This window comes from Mustelus asterias, chromosome 2, assembly GCF_964213995.1.
Source record: "Mustelus asterias chromosome 2, sMusAst1.hap1.1, whole genome shotgun sequence".
Classification (NCBI taxonomy): domain Eukaryota; kingdom Metazoa; phylum Chordata; class Chondrichthyes; order Carcharhiniformes; family Triakidae; genus Mustelus; species Mustelus asterias.
The window spans coordinates 37330772-37347676 of NC_135802.1; the positions used below are offsets into that span (position 1 = coordinate 37330772).

At 42.4% G+C, this 16905-nt stretch overlaps 1 protein-coding gene across 1 annotated transcript in view; it reads right to left on the reverse strand.

Moving 5' to 3' along the window:
- The window catches only part of svila (supervillin a), a 256345-nt gene that overhangs the window by 107711 nt on the left and 131729 nt on the right, over positions 1-16905 (reverse strand). The window contains exons 13-15 of the mRNA XM_078233529.1: positions 16405-16500; positions 6963-7212; positions 2488-3079 (exon numbers count right to left, since the gene is read on the reverse strand). Of these exons, the coding sequence (XP_078089655.1) occupies positions 2488-3079; positions 6963-7212; positions 16405-16500 (938 nt within the window). The remainder of the gene's footprint in view (positions 1-2487; positions 3080-6962; positions 7213-16404; positions 16501-16905) is intronic.

A 16905-nucleotide genomic window follows, 5' to 3' on the forward strand; every position in this document is an offset into this window, starting at 1 on the left:
ATGCTACCGGGACGATGGTTTAAGTTATAAGGAGAGGCTGGATAAACTGGGACTTTTTTCCCTGGAGCATAGACGACCGAGGGGTGATTTTGTAGAGGTCTACAAAATAATGAGGAGCATAGATCAGTTAGATAGTCAATATCTTTTCCCAGAGGTAGGGAAGTCTAAAACTAGAGGGCATAGGTTTAAGGTGAGAGGGGAGAAATACAAAAGTGTCCAGAGGGGCAATTGTTTCACAAAGAGGGTAGTGAGTGTCTGGAACAAGCTGCCAGAGGTAATAGTAGAGGTGGGTACAATTTTGTCTTTTAAAAAGCATTTAGACAGTTACATGGGTAAGATGGGTATTGAGGGATATGGGCCAAATGCGGGCAATTGGGATTAGTTCAGGGGTTTAAAAAAAAGGGCGGCATGGACAAATTGGGCCAAAGGCCCTTTTTCCGAGCTGTAAACTTCTATGACTCTATTAATACAATGGCTACAAGAGCAGGTCAGAGGTTAGGAATCCTGTGGCAAGTAAACCGCCTCCTGACCTCAAAGCCTGTCCACAATCTACAAAGTAAGTCAGGAATATGATAAAATACTTTCCACTTGACTGGATGAGTGCTACTCCATCAACATTGAAGAGGGTCGACACCATCCTGGATAAAGCAGCCCACTTGATTGGCACCCTAGCCACATTCATTCCCTCCACTACTGATGCATTGTGGCAGCAGTGTGCAGCATCTGAAAGATGCACTTCAGAAACTCAGCACTTTACCCCCGAGAAGGACAAGGGCAGTAGATGCATGGAAACACCACCATGTGCAAGTTCCTCTCCAAGCCGGGCAGCACGGTGGCTAGCACTGCTTGCTCACAGTGCCAGGGACCCGGGTTCAATTCCGGCCTCGGGTCCTTGTCTGTGTGTCTGTGTCTCCCAGTGTCTGCGCAGGTTTCCTCCGGGTGCTCTGGTTTCCTCCCACAGTCCAAAGATGTGTGGGTTAGGTTGATTGGCCATGCTAAATTGTGTCAGGGGGATTAGCAGGGTAAATATGTGGGGTTATGGGAATAGGGCCTGGGTGGGATTGTGATTGGTGCAGACTCGATGGGCCAAATGGCCCCCTTCTGCACTATAGGGATACTATGATTCCAAGCCAGACATCATCCTTCATTGTCACTGGATCAAAATCCTGGAACTCCCTTCCAAACAGCTGTGTGGGTGCACCTACATCACTGAGGCTGCAGCAGTTCAAGGCAGCAGCTCATCACGACCTTCACTTGGGCAATTAGGGACGTGCAATAAATGCTGGCCTTGCCAGCAATGCCCACATCCCATGAACAAACAAATAAAGAAAAGACCCTTCTTCCAGGCTCGGTGCCACATCCACCAAGGTCTGTATTCAGTCACCAGTCCTGTCCGTTTCTTCTGAGAGTGAATGACTATTAAACTGTGTAGGGTGGTTGTAAGGGATGACCAGGTCACAAATTTTGTTGGGAGACTCAGGTCAGACCACAATTGGTTGGATCTGCATTTTCAACAACAGTACCTGAAGTTCAGGAGTCAGAAGGTGCTTTTCATATGCCTAGTGGATTATGGGAGATATGACTAACCAGGTCATAGGATTAATGAACTGGTACCAGGTGGGCAGTCTCGAGAACAAGCAACTTGACAATATGCAACTTATCCAGAAATGATATGACAGGTTGTTCCAGGTGCTGGCTAAGATCCAGTGGGAAATGTAAAATAGCTCCTTTTGTGCAGAGTGGTAGATTTCAGGGTGACCTGTGCAACAGGGTATCCAAAACTGGACCCTAGCAATGCAAGAAGATATTCATCTGGTAATATGGCCTGTGTACAGAATATGTCTTTTGTTTTAGAATAGTTGAATTGTAACTGGAGAACTGCCCACATTCTTTGATATTTTGAATGATTCTCGGGAGTGATGATTTTGTGTTGATACACACAAACATACAGGAATATGGATTAATCCCTTTACCCAGAGGGTGGATAGACCGTGAAACTATCAATGAGCAGTTGAAGTGAATAGTGTAGCTGCATTTAAGAGAAAGCTAGATGAGTACATGATGGAGTAAAGAATAGAAGGACATGCAGATAGGGTTAGGATGGGAGGAGGGTCATGGATCATTAACATTAGCAAAGACCAGTTGGGAAGACTGGACTGTTTTTGTGATGCAAATCATATTTAACATTGAATCCCTCCCGTCTGTACTCAGGGAATCGATGGATTCACAGTGACATGTTGCCTGGAGATCTTATGGTCATTTTTGTAAAAAGGTTGGTTTAAAATATCTGCTAATACACCTCGAATCAGTTTTGCATTTTCTCTCCTCTGCGAGTGCTTCTGATTGTGCACAATGTAGGGTCTTAAAAAGCACTCACTCAAATGATGACGTTTTTGGAATTTGCACTGAGGTTTTTGGTTGGCCATTAATCACTCAACCACGCGTTCAAGTCACCAGCTGTACAGTAACGATGACATTCCGATTTACCTGTAACCACTCGCTCGTTCTGCACGTTATGTTCCACTTCAAACATTTCATCATAGCTTTTCTCTTCGCTTTCCCAGCTCTCGTGCATGTTTTCTGATTTCACCATCTCTTTCCTTTCAGCCTCCTGCGGCAAGGTTTCCGGACTGAGTTGCTCCCCGCTGTCTCTTTCTGGGGTTCCGTGCTTACTACCCATGCTCCTCCTCGTGGGTAGGTAGAGATCAGTTTCTGTCAAGCTACAATTATACATGCTGGTCTGTTGCAGCATCTCTCTTGTATCACTATTTCTGCTGTCGTCCCCAGTATCCTCTTTGAACACTTCTATGAATCCGTACGATTTTTCCTGTGATGAGTGGGTGCGTTCTGATGGAAGCATACTTGCACTCGAAATATCAGCGCTGGCAAGTGAGCTGTGAGAAGCCAGAGCAGATTTTGCTGCTGACTTGCGGGTAGTATGTAAACTATTTTCAGCGATGGAAGACTTTCCAAGATGTAGGTCACCAGCACAGGTTGTGGAGACTGTAGCAGTCTGGCTGACCATCGACTGCGCCAGAGACTGTGAGAAATGCCTCATCATTCCACTTCCATTTTGCACCTGGAATAGAAAGACAGATAAAAAAAAAGTTTTCATAAGAAGTGAAATAAAAGTACACGTTGCTGTGTGTGTCTCCAGATTACTGTGAAATATAAAAGATTGCAAGGTTTCCTTCCCAATCTTGTTTAATCTTTTGGAGACTCAAATGATAATTCACAGTTGCATGTGGCACACAATTCCTTTAGTAACTTATTGTTGAACTTGGAATGATAGAATGAATGCAGCACAGAGGGAGACTATTCGGCTTGTTGTGACTGCTGGTCCTCTGAAGGAGAAATTCACCCAATGCCAACCATCCCCTACCCTCTCCTCATAGCCCCGCATTTTCTTTTCAGATAATGATCCAATTCTGCTTTGAAAGCCTCAGTTGACCCTACCTCTGCCACGAGGTAGCCTCCACTGCTTCAATGGGCAGAGAATTCCAGAGATTCACTACCCTCTGAGAGAAGAAGTTCCTCCTCAACTCTGTCCTAAACTGACTTCCCCTTATTTTGAGGCTGTGTCCTCTAGTTCTTGTTTCCTTTCTAAGTGGAAAGAATCTCTCTGCCTCTACCCTGTCGAGCCCCTTCATTATCTTATATGTCTCTATAAGTTCTCCCCTCAGCCTTCTAAATTCCAACGAGTACAGGCCCAATCTACTCAATCTCTCCTCATAAGCTAACCCCCTCATCTCCGGTATCAACCTGGTGAACCTTCTCTGTACTCCCTCCAAGGCCAATACATCCTTCCGCAAATAAGGGGACCAAAATTGCACACAGTACTCCAGTTGCAGCCTCACCAGTACCATGTACAATTGCAGCAAGACCTCCCTGCTTTTATACTCCATCCCCTTCGCGATAAAGGCCAAGATTCCATTTGCCTTCTTGATCACCTGCTGCACTTGCAAACTGAGTTTTTGCGATTCATGCACAAGGACCCCCAGGTCCCTTTGCACAGTAGCATGTTGTAATTTTTCACCATTTAAATAATAGTCCATTTTACTATTATTCCTTCCAAAGTGGATAACCTCACACTTGTCAACATTATACTCCATCTGCCAGATACTCGCCCACTCACTTAGCCTATCCAAATCTCTCTGCAGACTTTCCGCATCCTCCACGCAATTCGCTTTCCCACTCATCTTTGTATCATCCTTCTCTTCTCTTCCATAGAGTCATAGAGGTTTACAGCATGGGAAACAGGCCCTTCGGCCCAACTTGTCCATGCCGCCTTTTTTTTAAACCCCTAAACTAATCACAATTGCCCACATTTGGCCCATATCCCTCTATACCCATCGTACCCATGTAACTATCGAAATGCTTTTTAAAAGATAAAATTGTACCCGCCTCTACTACTACCTCTGGCAGCTTGTTCCAGACACTCACCATCCTCTGTGTGAAAAAATTGCCCCTCTGGACACTTTTGTATCTCTCCCCTCTCACCTTAAACCTATGCCCTCTAGTTTTAGACTCCCCTACCTTTGGGAAAATATATTGACTATCTACCTTGTCTATGCCCCTCATTATTTTATAGACCTCTATAAGGTCACCCCTCAGCCTCCTACGCTCCAGAGAAAAAAGTCCCAGTCTATTGAGCCTCTCCTTATAACTCAATCCATCAAGTCCCGGTAGCATCCGAGTAAATATTTTCTGCACTCTTTCTAGTTTAATAATATCCTTTCTATAATAGGGTGACCAGAATTGCACACAGTATTGCAAGTGTGGCCTTACCAATGTTTCGTACAACTTCAACAAGACGTCCCAACTCCTGTATTCAATGTTCTGACCGATAAAACCAAGCATGCCGAATGCCTTCTTCACCACTCAGTCCACCTGTGACTCCACTTTCAAGGAGCTATGAACATGTACTCCTAGATCTCTTTGTTCTGTAACTCTCCCCAACGCCTTACCATTAACTGACTAAGTCCTGCCCTGGTTCAATCTACCAAAATGCATTACCTCGCATTTGTCTAAATTAAACTCCATCTGCCATTCATCAGCCGACTGGCCCAATTGATCAAGATCCCGCTGCAATTGGAGATAACCTTCCTCACTGTCCACCATGCCACCAATCTTGGTGTCATCTGCAAACTTACTAACCATGCCCCCTATATTCTCATCCAAATCATTAATATAAATGACAAATAACAGTGGGCCCACTGATCCCTGAGGCACACCACTGGTCCAGAGAGACAATTTTTTCACACAGAGGGTGGTGAGTGTCTGGAACAAGCTAGATAGAGATAGTAGTAGAGGTGGGTACAATTTTGTCTTTTAAAAAGCATTTAGATAGTTACATGGGTAAGATGGGTATAGAGGGATATGGGCCAAATGCGGGCAATTGGGACTAGCTTAGGGGTTTAAAAAGGGCAGCAAGGACAAGTTGGGCTTTAGGTCGTTTCCATGCTGTAAACCTCTATGACTCTCTAACTATGTTCTGCACCCTCCACTTCCCTTCTCCCCTATGTACTCTATGAATGCTGTGTTTTGTCTGTAGAGCATGCAAGGAACAATACTTTTCACTGTTTCCCAATACACGTGACAATAATAAATCAAATTAAATCAAATCAAGCACTTCATGGGAGTGTAAGTATGAAGTGGGCCTTGGAACCATGACCTTCTGACTCAGAGGCAGGAGTGTTATCATGGAGCCAAGACTGACACCTCTGATGTCTTTAATTTGCAATTCATGCAGAACTTTAGAAATCAGACACTTTGATTGTCCATGTCTACTTTCTGCTCACAGCGTGTGGTATTTCAGAAGGTGCAGGCAGTCTGATATTACTACCTGGGGGAACACTAGTAACGACAATTATGTACTTAACAAACCATGAAGAACATGGGTCACCAAGCCTCTGTAAGATCTTTTCTCCTTAGTTAAATTTGTCCCATAGAATATACCCAAACCACTAAATCTTCTCAATGAAGCTTTCAAAAATAAGATTATGAATTCTCTGTAACCTTTAGGAGTAATCCAACTAAGCTCTAGGACATTAATCCAATCTTACAATGCAGGAGTGTTTAACTGTGACCATTTGAATCAGGGTGTCTATAATTACTTGGATCTGATAAAAAGGTTTGTGTGTATACCTTACTGTCTGAAATAGCCTCAGATTTCACTGCAATGGGATAGAATTCTGGTCTTCGAGGTCAAAAGGATCAATGCAGCATCTTGTCCTTTGTTATAAAATTTCTGCGTGTTTTGAGAATTAACCCGTGTGTGGAGATATTTTAACCTTACAAAAGGCACAGTCCTATTCTACATGAAATCCAAATGCCATTATATAACGTAATAACTCACGTTCCAAGTATGGTTACACCACTGTAATCCTATACAACTGCTTCACATGAAGTTCCATTAACAGATTAACAGACAAATTTAATGCAATTGCAAAAGATCCAGTATCTTATCAAAAGAGCTAGACTTGGAGCTAAATAAATATATAGTCCCATTATATACTCAACGTTTTCCTCAGTGTTTGCTTGTAGCCCGATATCTTGCAATCATATTTAGCTTCCAGGCAGCTGGGCTCCAAATTGCAAATTGAAAGTATCCAATCGTGCAACTTAATATTTTCCCCCATCTTTGTTGCCAGTTACTGGGTTCATGAAGCATTTGAGAGTCAGGAGAGCTCAACCCCCTTCTTCGACATTTAAGGTGCCGTGACTGTTTTAAACACATCTAATTTTCACATTCTCAGCATGGACCTTTCAAAGGCAGCATTGTCAAATAAACTGCACCCACAGCTGCTTCCGAAACTATCTCCGCTCAGTTACCTTTCCCAGTGGAAGACGAATAAAATTCATCCTCTTCTCGAATAATAGTCAAACCTCTGACCTTCTGCAGGTAAGGTGGTCGATCAGCTTAAGAACACTAGATGTCACTGTAATTTGCAAACACGTACCTCTTCAACTTCACACAGTGTAATTGGTTGGGTCTGATATCGGGAATTTGACCGTCTTTGCTTGGTATCACTTCTACTCCTTGCTGCTTTCACTTTAGTCACAGGTTGCGAAAGGCGGTTGAACAGAGCCATCTTTTCAGCCAGGCTCAGTGTGGAGATGTCTGGCTCTTCAGGCTGGCCTTGTTCTGTCAATTCCTTGGCTTCACTTGCCTTCTGTTCTCCCGCAGTATACTGTGCAGATGCTTGTAGTCTAGGAAATGCATTGGTTTGATATTTAGGTCATCATTTTGCAGTACACTTACATAGTCCCTGTCCCAAAAATGTCTCTAAAATTAGAGCTTTACAGTTCATCACTTAAAATGTCGGCAGCTTCCTGTTATCCAGAAATCTCTTTTATTTAAAAAAGATACATCATTAAGGACACAGTAAATATTATACTTTATTCTAGATATATAGCTTCTCAAAAATAAATGCAAGTGTTAGTAGGTAACCTGAACAATCCAAATCATTAGAAAGTCCCCAGGCAAAAACAGACTGAAGTTGCTAAAGACTTTTACAAATTACCTTGACGGTAGTTGGAGTTCATTGCACTGACCACTTAGCACACAAATGCAGTTAATTAGCTGATTCTTTTTGTATAGATTTATAAGCTAAAGTTGTGCAGGTTTGGATTCTTGGCCTTTTGGCTAAGATCAAGCCCAAAATGGGGAGCAATGCCTCATCTTGTCAGCTTGGATCTTGTTTGTGGGGACCATGAATTGGATTCAATTGGAATTCGAATTTGGTTTTTGCAGCAAGGAATGGATTTGGGTTTGCCCGGTCCACTCTGAGCATTGGCTTTGTAACTTTAAGGATGGAGTAAAAAATTTTAAACAAAGGTTGTGCCGGTTTGGGTTTTCGTACCAACACCGACAGCCAAAGCGTGAAAGGATTAGATAGATGCTAATCAAACAGGGTTTAATGAAATACACTGCTAGCATGATCTTCCTGGCTCACCCTGTCCATCGACCGGTGTGGCGAGTTGGTAAGGTCACCCCCAGTATCTGGCTACAGAACGGGAGGGGAAGGATGGTGATGGGTTTGGTGGGGAGGTTGGGGGAGGCAGGGGTTGCCTGGGAGGTTGGCAAGATCTTGTAACCTCAGCACTATATTTGGTCTGCAGGTACTTACTGGAAGGCTGAAATTTTTTTATTTCATTCAAAGAGAACTTAGACCATAAGACATAGGAGCAGAATTAGGCGACTCGGCCCATTGAGTCTGCTCTGCCATTCAATCATGGCTGATATTTTTTTCATCCCCATTCTCCTGCCTTTTCTCCATAACCCCTGACCCCTTATTAATCAAGAACTTATCTATCTCTGTCTTAAAGGCACTCAATGACCTGGCCGCCACAGCCTTCTGCAGCAAAGAGTTCCACAGATTCACCATTCTCTGGCTGAAGAAATTCCTTCTCACCTTTGTTTTGAAGGATTGTCCCTTTAGCCTCTGGTTATAGTTTTTGCTACTAATGGAAACATCCTCTTCACGTCCACTCTGTCCAGGCCTCGCAGTATCCTGTAAGTTTCAATAAGGTCCCCCGCTATCCTTCTAAACTCCAATGAGTACAGACGCAGAGTCCTTAACCATTCCTCATACGACAAGCTCTTCATTCCAGGGATCATTCTTGTGAACCTCCTCTGAACCCTTTCCAAGGCAAGCATATGCTTCCTTAGATATGGGGCCCAAAACTGCTCACAATACTCCAAATGGGATATTCCTAACCAGAGCCTTATACAGCCTCAGAAGTACATTCCTACTCATGTATTCTAGCCCTCTCGACATGAATGCTAACATTGCATTTGCCTTCCTAACTGTCGACTGAACCTGCACGTTAACCTTAAGAGAATCTTGAACAAGGACTCCCAAGTCCCTTTGTGTTTCTGATTTCCTAAGCATTTTCCCATTTAGAAAATAGTCTATGCCTCCATTCCTCCTTCCAAAGTGCATAACCTCACACGTTTCTACATTGTATTCCATCTGCCACTTCTTTGCCCACTCTCCTAGCCTGTCAAAGTCCTTCTGCAGCCCCCCTGCTTCCTCAATACTACCTATCCCTCTACATATCTTTATATCATCTGCAAACTTAGCAACAGTGCCTTCAGTTCCTTCCTCCAAATCGTTAATATATATTGTGAAAAGTTGTGGTCCCAGCACCAACCCCTGAGGCACACCACTAGTCACTGGCTGTCATCCTGAAAAAGACACCCTTATCCCCACTCTCTGCCTTCTGCCAGTCAGCCAATCCTCTATCCATGCCAGAATCTTACCCTTAACACCATGGGCACTTAATTTATTTAACAGTCTCCTATGCGGCACCTTGTCAAAGATCTTTTGGAAATCTAAATAAATTAGGTCCACTGGTTCTCCTTTATCCAACTTCCTTGTTACCTCCTCAAAGAATTCTTAACAGATTTGTCGGATATGAACTCCCCTTGATGGAAGCCGTGCTGACTCGGTCCTATTTTATCATGCATTTCCAAGTACTCTGCGATCTCATCTTTAATAATGGACTCTAAAATCTTGCCAATGACCGAAGTCAAGCTAACCAGCCTATAATTTCCCGTCTGCTGCCTCCCTCGCTTCTTAAACAAGGGTGTTACATTCACTGCTTTCCAGTCCTCTGGTACCCTCCCTGCCTTCAGTGATTCCTGAAAGATCACCACCAATGCCTCCACAATTTCCTCAGCTATCTCTTTTAGAACCCTGGGGTGTAGTCTATCTGGTCCAAGCGATTTATCCACCTTCAGACCTTTCAGTTTCCCCAGAACCTTCTCCTTAGTGATGGCCACTACACTCACCTGTGACCTCTGACTCTCCGGGAGCTCTGGCATCCCATTGGTGTCTCCCACCGTGAAGACTGATGCAAAGTTACTATTCAGTGTCTCTGCCATTGCTTTGTTCCCTCTTATTACTTCTCCAGCCTCATTTTCCAGTGGTCCAATGGCTATTTTTGCCTCTCCCTCACCGTTTATTTATTGAAAAAACTCTTCCTTTCTTCTTTTATATTACTAGTTAGCTTACACTCATATTTAATCTTCTCCCCCTTTATTGCTTTTTTAGTTGTCCTCTGCTCGCTTTTAAAGGCTTCCCAATCCTCTGGCTCCCCACTAATCCTTGCCACTTTGTGTGCTTTTTCTTTTGCTTTTACGCTGTCCTTGACTTCCCTCGTCAGCCATGGATGCCTCGTCCTCCCCTTGGCATGTTTGCTCCTTCTTGGGATGAATTTCTGTTGTGCCTCCCGAATATCTCTCTTTCAGAGAGTTCCACTGTCTTCCCTGCTAGGCTCCCTTTCCAATCAACTCTGGCCAGCTCCTCCCTCATGTCTTTGTAACTTGGACAATGAGAAATTTTAACACTGAAATCCTTCAGTTAGCTAGTTGCAGGAATGGGATAGTAGCAAATTTTCATGATGGTCTTTATGGTAATATTTATTTAAAACATGATATATTTTTATGGTTACAGTTAATTGCTTGGAGCATTTGCGAGCAATCTGAAAACTGCTGAATAAACGTCCCTTAGCCTGGATTTTAAAAAAAGCAACTTAACATTGGCAGAATTATAAAGCTAGTAAAATGCAATGATACAATCTAATTAGTGGCCTTGTTTAAAACTTTGGTCTAATATGATACATTTAAGTATTGGTATATCAAATTCATAACCACAGTGTTTTTGGCTAAAGTACAAACATGCACCACGTCCCCACCACCACCACCCTGCCAGCTAAAATGTTCTTCTGAAGTCATAAGTTAACTACACCCACTCGAGCAGGGGGAAGGTTTTGAGCGTCTGCCAATGCCGCAGTAAGCAGGCTAACAGAAGACAATTGTGGCCCAGAGACAACTTCTTTCCTCGTGGGAAAACTCTGCACGAGATAGGGAACTTTTTAATGTTGACAGCCATGGCACATCTTACTAAGAAAATTCCAAGTTTACGTGAATAGTTAGCATGCCTCAGTGTAATTTAACTCCTGAAAACGAGGGATGGGCAATAAATACTGGCCCAGCCAACCAGCGACACCCAGATCCTGTAAAAAAAGCCTCGAGCAATATGAACATCAGATTGACAGGGGAGTATATAACTTTATCTTGTAAGATTATTAGAATCATTAGCATTAATTAAAGCTGGAATATTTTAATAGTCAAAAGAAAAACAGGTGGAATCTTTCTCAGTCCTCATGCTGCAAATAACCCAGCCCCACGTTAAATGTGCCACACATGGTGATTTCCCAATTTGAGGCCATGAGGTCCTTCCCTTTAGAGGAGAAGGCAATCACCTGCTAGTTTCTCATACCTACAGCAGATGATTCAAGAACACAATTAGAAAAGGCCAGAAAAGAACTTCGAGAGAGAATCTCAAAGAATGAACTAAAAAAGGGCAGTTGTATGGAGACTTCCCAAGTGTTCAATTTAAACCAGAAAATGCCACAGTCAAAACTTTTAATCTTCCCTTCTAAAATGTTATATTGTACACACATTGTACTTTGTTTTTAAATACAGTTTATAGAATCCCTACAGTGCAGCAAGAGGCCATTCGGCCCCGAGTCTACATCGACACACCGACAGAGCATCTTACCCAGGCTCTAACCCCGTAACTCTGTGTATACACCCCGCTAATCCCCCTAACCTACACATCTTGGGACACAAAGGGGAAATTTTAGCACGGCCAATCCACTGAACCTGCACATCTTTGGGACTGTGGGAAGAAACTGGAGCACCCTGAGGAAACCCACGTAGACATGGGGAGAACGTGCAGACTCTCCACAGTCACCCGAGGGCAGAATTGAACCCGGGTCCCTGGCGCTGTGAGGCAGCAGTGCTAACCACTGTCCCAAGATGCGTAGGTTAGGGGGATTAGCGGGGTGTATACACAGTTACGGGGTTAGAGCCTGGGTAAGATGCTCTGTTGGTGTGTCAATGTAGACTCTGGGCCGAATGGCCTCTTTGCTGCACTGTAGGGATTCTATGAACTCTGTATTTAAAAAGAAAGTACAATGCGTGTATAGCATTTTAGAAGGGAAGATTAAAAGTTCTGACTGTGGCCTTTTCTGGTTTAAATTGAACACTTGGGAAGTCTCCATACAATGTTCTTTGAGATTCTCTCCAGAAGTTCTTCTCTGGCCTTTGAAGAAAGTAACTAATCACCAACTGAAAACGTGGATGCAATTAAAATTCAATATTAAATACTGTGCTGGTATTTTAAACTGGATTCAGATAAAGTGAAATACAAGGCACACTTGTACACTTAATGCTCTGGATGGCAGAGAGGGAGTGACTCAGCTGGAATACATCGACTTTCAAGTATATGGTGAGTTGAGGACTAGTCTATCCTCAAGATTAATAAATACTCTGTAGCATTCTTCATCACACAAAATGAGATGAAAATCTAAGCCCAATAGGTTTGTGAAACCTAGAACCATATTTCCGAAATTCTATCGTATTCAGTATTGGAAAGTTGCAAAACTACATCGACAAACTGCAACTTATTTCCCAAACCAGCAGATGGTGCTGTTGAGTTTCTTTAGCCACAGACGATATTTTGCAGTTTGGTCATTAGTTATTTCATAATTCGGGCTCTATCTTCCACCTCATCATACTGTCTCATTACTTTATTGAGATGGGGCTTGAATATTGAATTTGAGGCTGCCCTGAATAATTTAGTTTTAGGGGTCTGTTGCACAGACAATCCAGGTACAAAAAGAACCTGTCTTCCCAATTTTCCTGTGTCCATGCTAGACTGATTACAAATTGCCTCCCATTTGTCATTCAACACTAACTTTTAGTCAGCAATAAAGGAACTAAATCACCTTTTGCAAAGTTGCTGCTGACGGAATACAATGTTCCACCTGGTCACGTAAATGAACAAAATCTAGTAATAAACTAAGGACTTGGCTGTGTGGATAGAGGAGAAATATCACAATAAAACACCAGCTTAAAAATTAGCCCAATATGTATGGGATTCTACTATGGTACCTGTGGGACATTTAAAGTGACAGTCCGAGGAGACTTCAAAAAGCCATAACGTTCAAAACAATTAAAGACCAGATGGAGACCATCTAGATGGAGGATGTTGCCTTGGACGGAGCATTTGAGCTGGATAGGCTTGGATTGTTTTCTTTAGAGCAGAGAAGGCTGAGTGGGGTCATGACTGAGGTGTATAAGATTATGAGGGGTATGGACAGGGTGGATAGGCAGCAGCTGTTCCCCTCGGTTGAAGAGTCAATCACGAGGGAGCATAGTTTTAGGGCAAGGGCAAAGACTCAGAGGGGATTTATGAATTTCTTTTTCGCTCAGAAGGTGGTGGGAATCTGGAATGCACTGCCTGGGAAAGTATTAGAGGCCGGAGACCTTACAACTTTTGAAAGGTATTTGGATGAGCACCTGAAAGATCATAACATTCAAGGATATGGGACAAGTGCTGGAAAATGGAATTAGCGCGACTTTAGTGGTAGTTATTATCAATGCAGAGTTGATGGGCCGAAGGGCCTTTTCTGTGCTGTATGACTCTATGACTACACAGTGTGGAATACGCACTACATTTCATAACTGAACAAACTTGCTGACTGGCAGTGAAGGGCAATAAAACATACTGCATATCCCATTCATCTTTATTGAGAATTTTAATTTTAAAGAAAAACTGTAGACAATGAATCGGCACCTTAAACAATCATTTTGAACACACAGCCCGTGAGCTGGCCCTCACTGCTTTTCCCCAAATTACCATCCTGTAAATATCTAAACCAGATGGCTAAAATTAAACCAGACAAGTATTAGGATCCAACAACCGATTTCACTAATGAATTATTTGCCCTAACTTTATTGTATGAAAACCCAAAATCTAAAATATTTACTATCGACTTATAAAGTTGACTTCACTTAAACGCCATTGAAACCATCTGCTGAGCTCAAGACAACTTCCAATTATATAGTGCCCCACATGGCAAAACATCCCATGCTGCTTCATGTGAGCATGAGAGAAAATTTGACACCTCGATGAAGGACAGATACCCAAAAGCTTGGTCATAGGTTTTAAGGAACAGCTTAAAAGAAAGAAAGCATGGTAGAAAGGTGAAGAGGTTTATGGAGCGAATTTCAGAGCTTAGGGCTGAGATAGCTGTGGTAAAATATATTCTAGGGTTGAAACATAGGAATGTATTCTGCACAGCAGACTTCACACAATTCTATCAACGAACAAACACCTTTGAACTGCCCAAAGCGCTCAAATTTGTGCTTCATGTATTTCAATGCATTTGGATGTAGATTAAAAAAATTACCTTCTGCTAACACTTGGATCAAGATTCAATTATCCCACGTGAAACTAGATGCTGGTTAATTAGTTCTGCCTTCTCCTCCTCCTGTCATTCCCTTCCTCGTCTCCTGAATGGCACAGCTCTATGCACAATGACCAACCCTCTTGTGCAAGTCAAGATGCTCAGCAGTCAGTAAGGCTGTTTGATAGTGGAAGGTTTCACAACTAAGCCAATTCTTCCCATTACCAACCTGTTTCCAGCAGGGATCGCTGGACAGTTTTAAGGTCTTTTATGATCTCTCCCATTCATTCCTCCCATCACCCCCCTCCCCTCTCGGGTGCTGATGGTAATCTTCAACTGTTACCTTGGTTACAAACACTTACCTCAAAACAGTTCATGAATTGCATCTGCTGTTTTTTGGCTTAATTATTATTCTGGGTCATGTCTACATTTACTGGGCCATTGAGAAAAAACTTAAGTTTTGGTAAATTTTTTAACTTTATCAAACGTTATGTTTTCTACAAAAACAAAGAAGTAAGAGTGGACCATATGGCCATTGAACCTGCTCTTCCATTCAATAAGGTCATGGCTGAATTGGGCTTCAACTCCATTTTCCCTCCTGCTCTACATGCTCTTCAATTCCATGAGAAACCAAAAATCTGTCTATCTCAGCCTTAAATGTATTCAATGATGGTGTGTCTACAACCCCCTGGGATAGAGAGTTCCAAAGATTCACAACCCTGTGAGTAAAAGAATTTCTCCTTATCCTTCGTCCTAAATGACCATCCCCTCATCCCGAGACTCTGCCCCCATGTTTTAGATTCCCCAACCAGCGGAAACAGTCTCTCAGCATATGCCCTATCAAGCCCCTTCAGGATTTTGTAGGTTTGAATAGAAGCCCAACTTACTCAGCCTCCCATCATTGGAGACGCCCTCATCCCAGAGACCAATTTAGTGAACCTTCATTTAACCCCTTCCAAGTCAAGCATGTCCTTTCTTAAATGTGGAGACCAAAACTGCACACAATATTCTCTGTGATGTGGACTCACCAAAACCCTGCACAATTGCAGCAAGATTTATTTACTCTTGTACTCCAATCCCCTTACAATAAAGGCTAACATGCCATTTCCCTTCCTAATTGCTTGCTGTACCTGCATGCTAACTTTCTGCGTTCCTTGTACAAGCACACCCAAGCTTTTTTGGACATCATAACTTACAAGTTTCATGTGAGTTAATTGCAAGATACTATGGATTATTAATTTATCACGCGAGAAACAAATTTTGATAACGGTAACCTAATTAGGGAAATTAGCAAATTTATGACAATAATGAATGAGTATGTACAAGGAACATAATGTGTTCACTATGTGGTTTTTCTACAAGACGATAAGATCACTGGCTTACACCAATGATTCCCATCATCACAGGAAGAATAGTTCTCATTAGTGCTATCAGGAGACTATTGGCAGGTATAGTTAGACAGCTCCTCTCGTGGTGACACAGACAAGTGGGGTTAGAAAAGAGAAGAGAAAAATAGCAACAAATAGTTGCCTCAGAAAATGTGTCGGAGAAACCTTGATGCTCAGCTCAATAGTAGCACTGGCAAAGGTCAGGAAGAAGTGAACCTCTGCAATGACTAAAGCAGAGTGAAGCTTCGGGTGAATCAGAAAGGAATAAGAATTTTTTTTTGGGAAGCAAAAAAGAAAAATTACAAGTTCTTCATGTTGAGATTTTGAATTTCTAACCTATTCACCCAAATCCTTCCATGCAGAAGATCAGCCATGATCACAATGAATGGCGAAGCAAGGCCAGGGGCTGTGTGGTCTGCTCCTGGTCCTATTTCTTATACTCTTATGTTAAATTTCAGATATACAAATCACAACATTTACATTGATGCACTACCTGCATAAAAACATCTGTTAAGTTAATTTCTATTTAAATACATTTTTAGTTCATGCAGCTCAGTCGAAGAAACTTTGACAAGAGTTTTTTTTTTACAGTGGCTTGCATCATAATTATTAAGTTAGCTCAAAAGGTGCAAGATTAACTCAAAAGGTGCAAGGTTAACTTTGAAAAGAGCACAAGATAATGCTTTTCGAGCCTATATTTCAAATGGCACAGCCATCCACTTAGCTGGACATGCAAATTGCAAAGTACCTGATTGGTTTTGAATTGGAGTTTACTAGAGTGGGGCTAGAAGTTCTTGCCATGACTGCGTTGACAGTCACCGTATGAGAGACAGGGGTGGGTTCACTAGAAACAGGGAAAAAATATCAAGGCATGTAGGAGAGAAAAGAATTAAGCAAAGAAGCAAATTTACAAGGATATAAGCAGAAAGGCAAAATAGAAAATGAAAGCGATTACTCATCCCAGTTGTAACAGACCTTACCCTGAGCTAGGCTTTCCAAATAACATGATGATCATCTCCACACACATGATAAATCCCGTAAGTGAATACCACGGGGATGGAAAAGGGGAACGCGGGAAAAGCTGGAGCGCTACTTGGGTACTTTTACTTTCAAGAGTAATGCACACTTAATCTGTCTTTCAGAGTACACAGTGGCAAATATCGCTCAGACAGTTAAATCCTGGAATAACCCTTTTGGGAAGGTGCACTCAGAACACAATTGACCAAAAATGCATTAAACCAAATGTGAT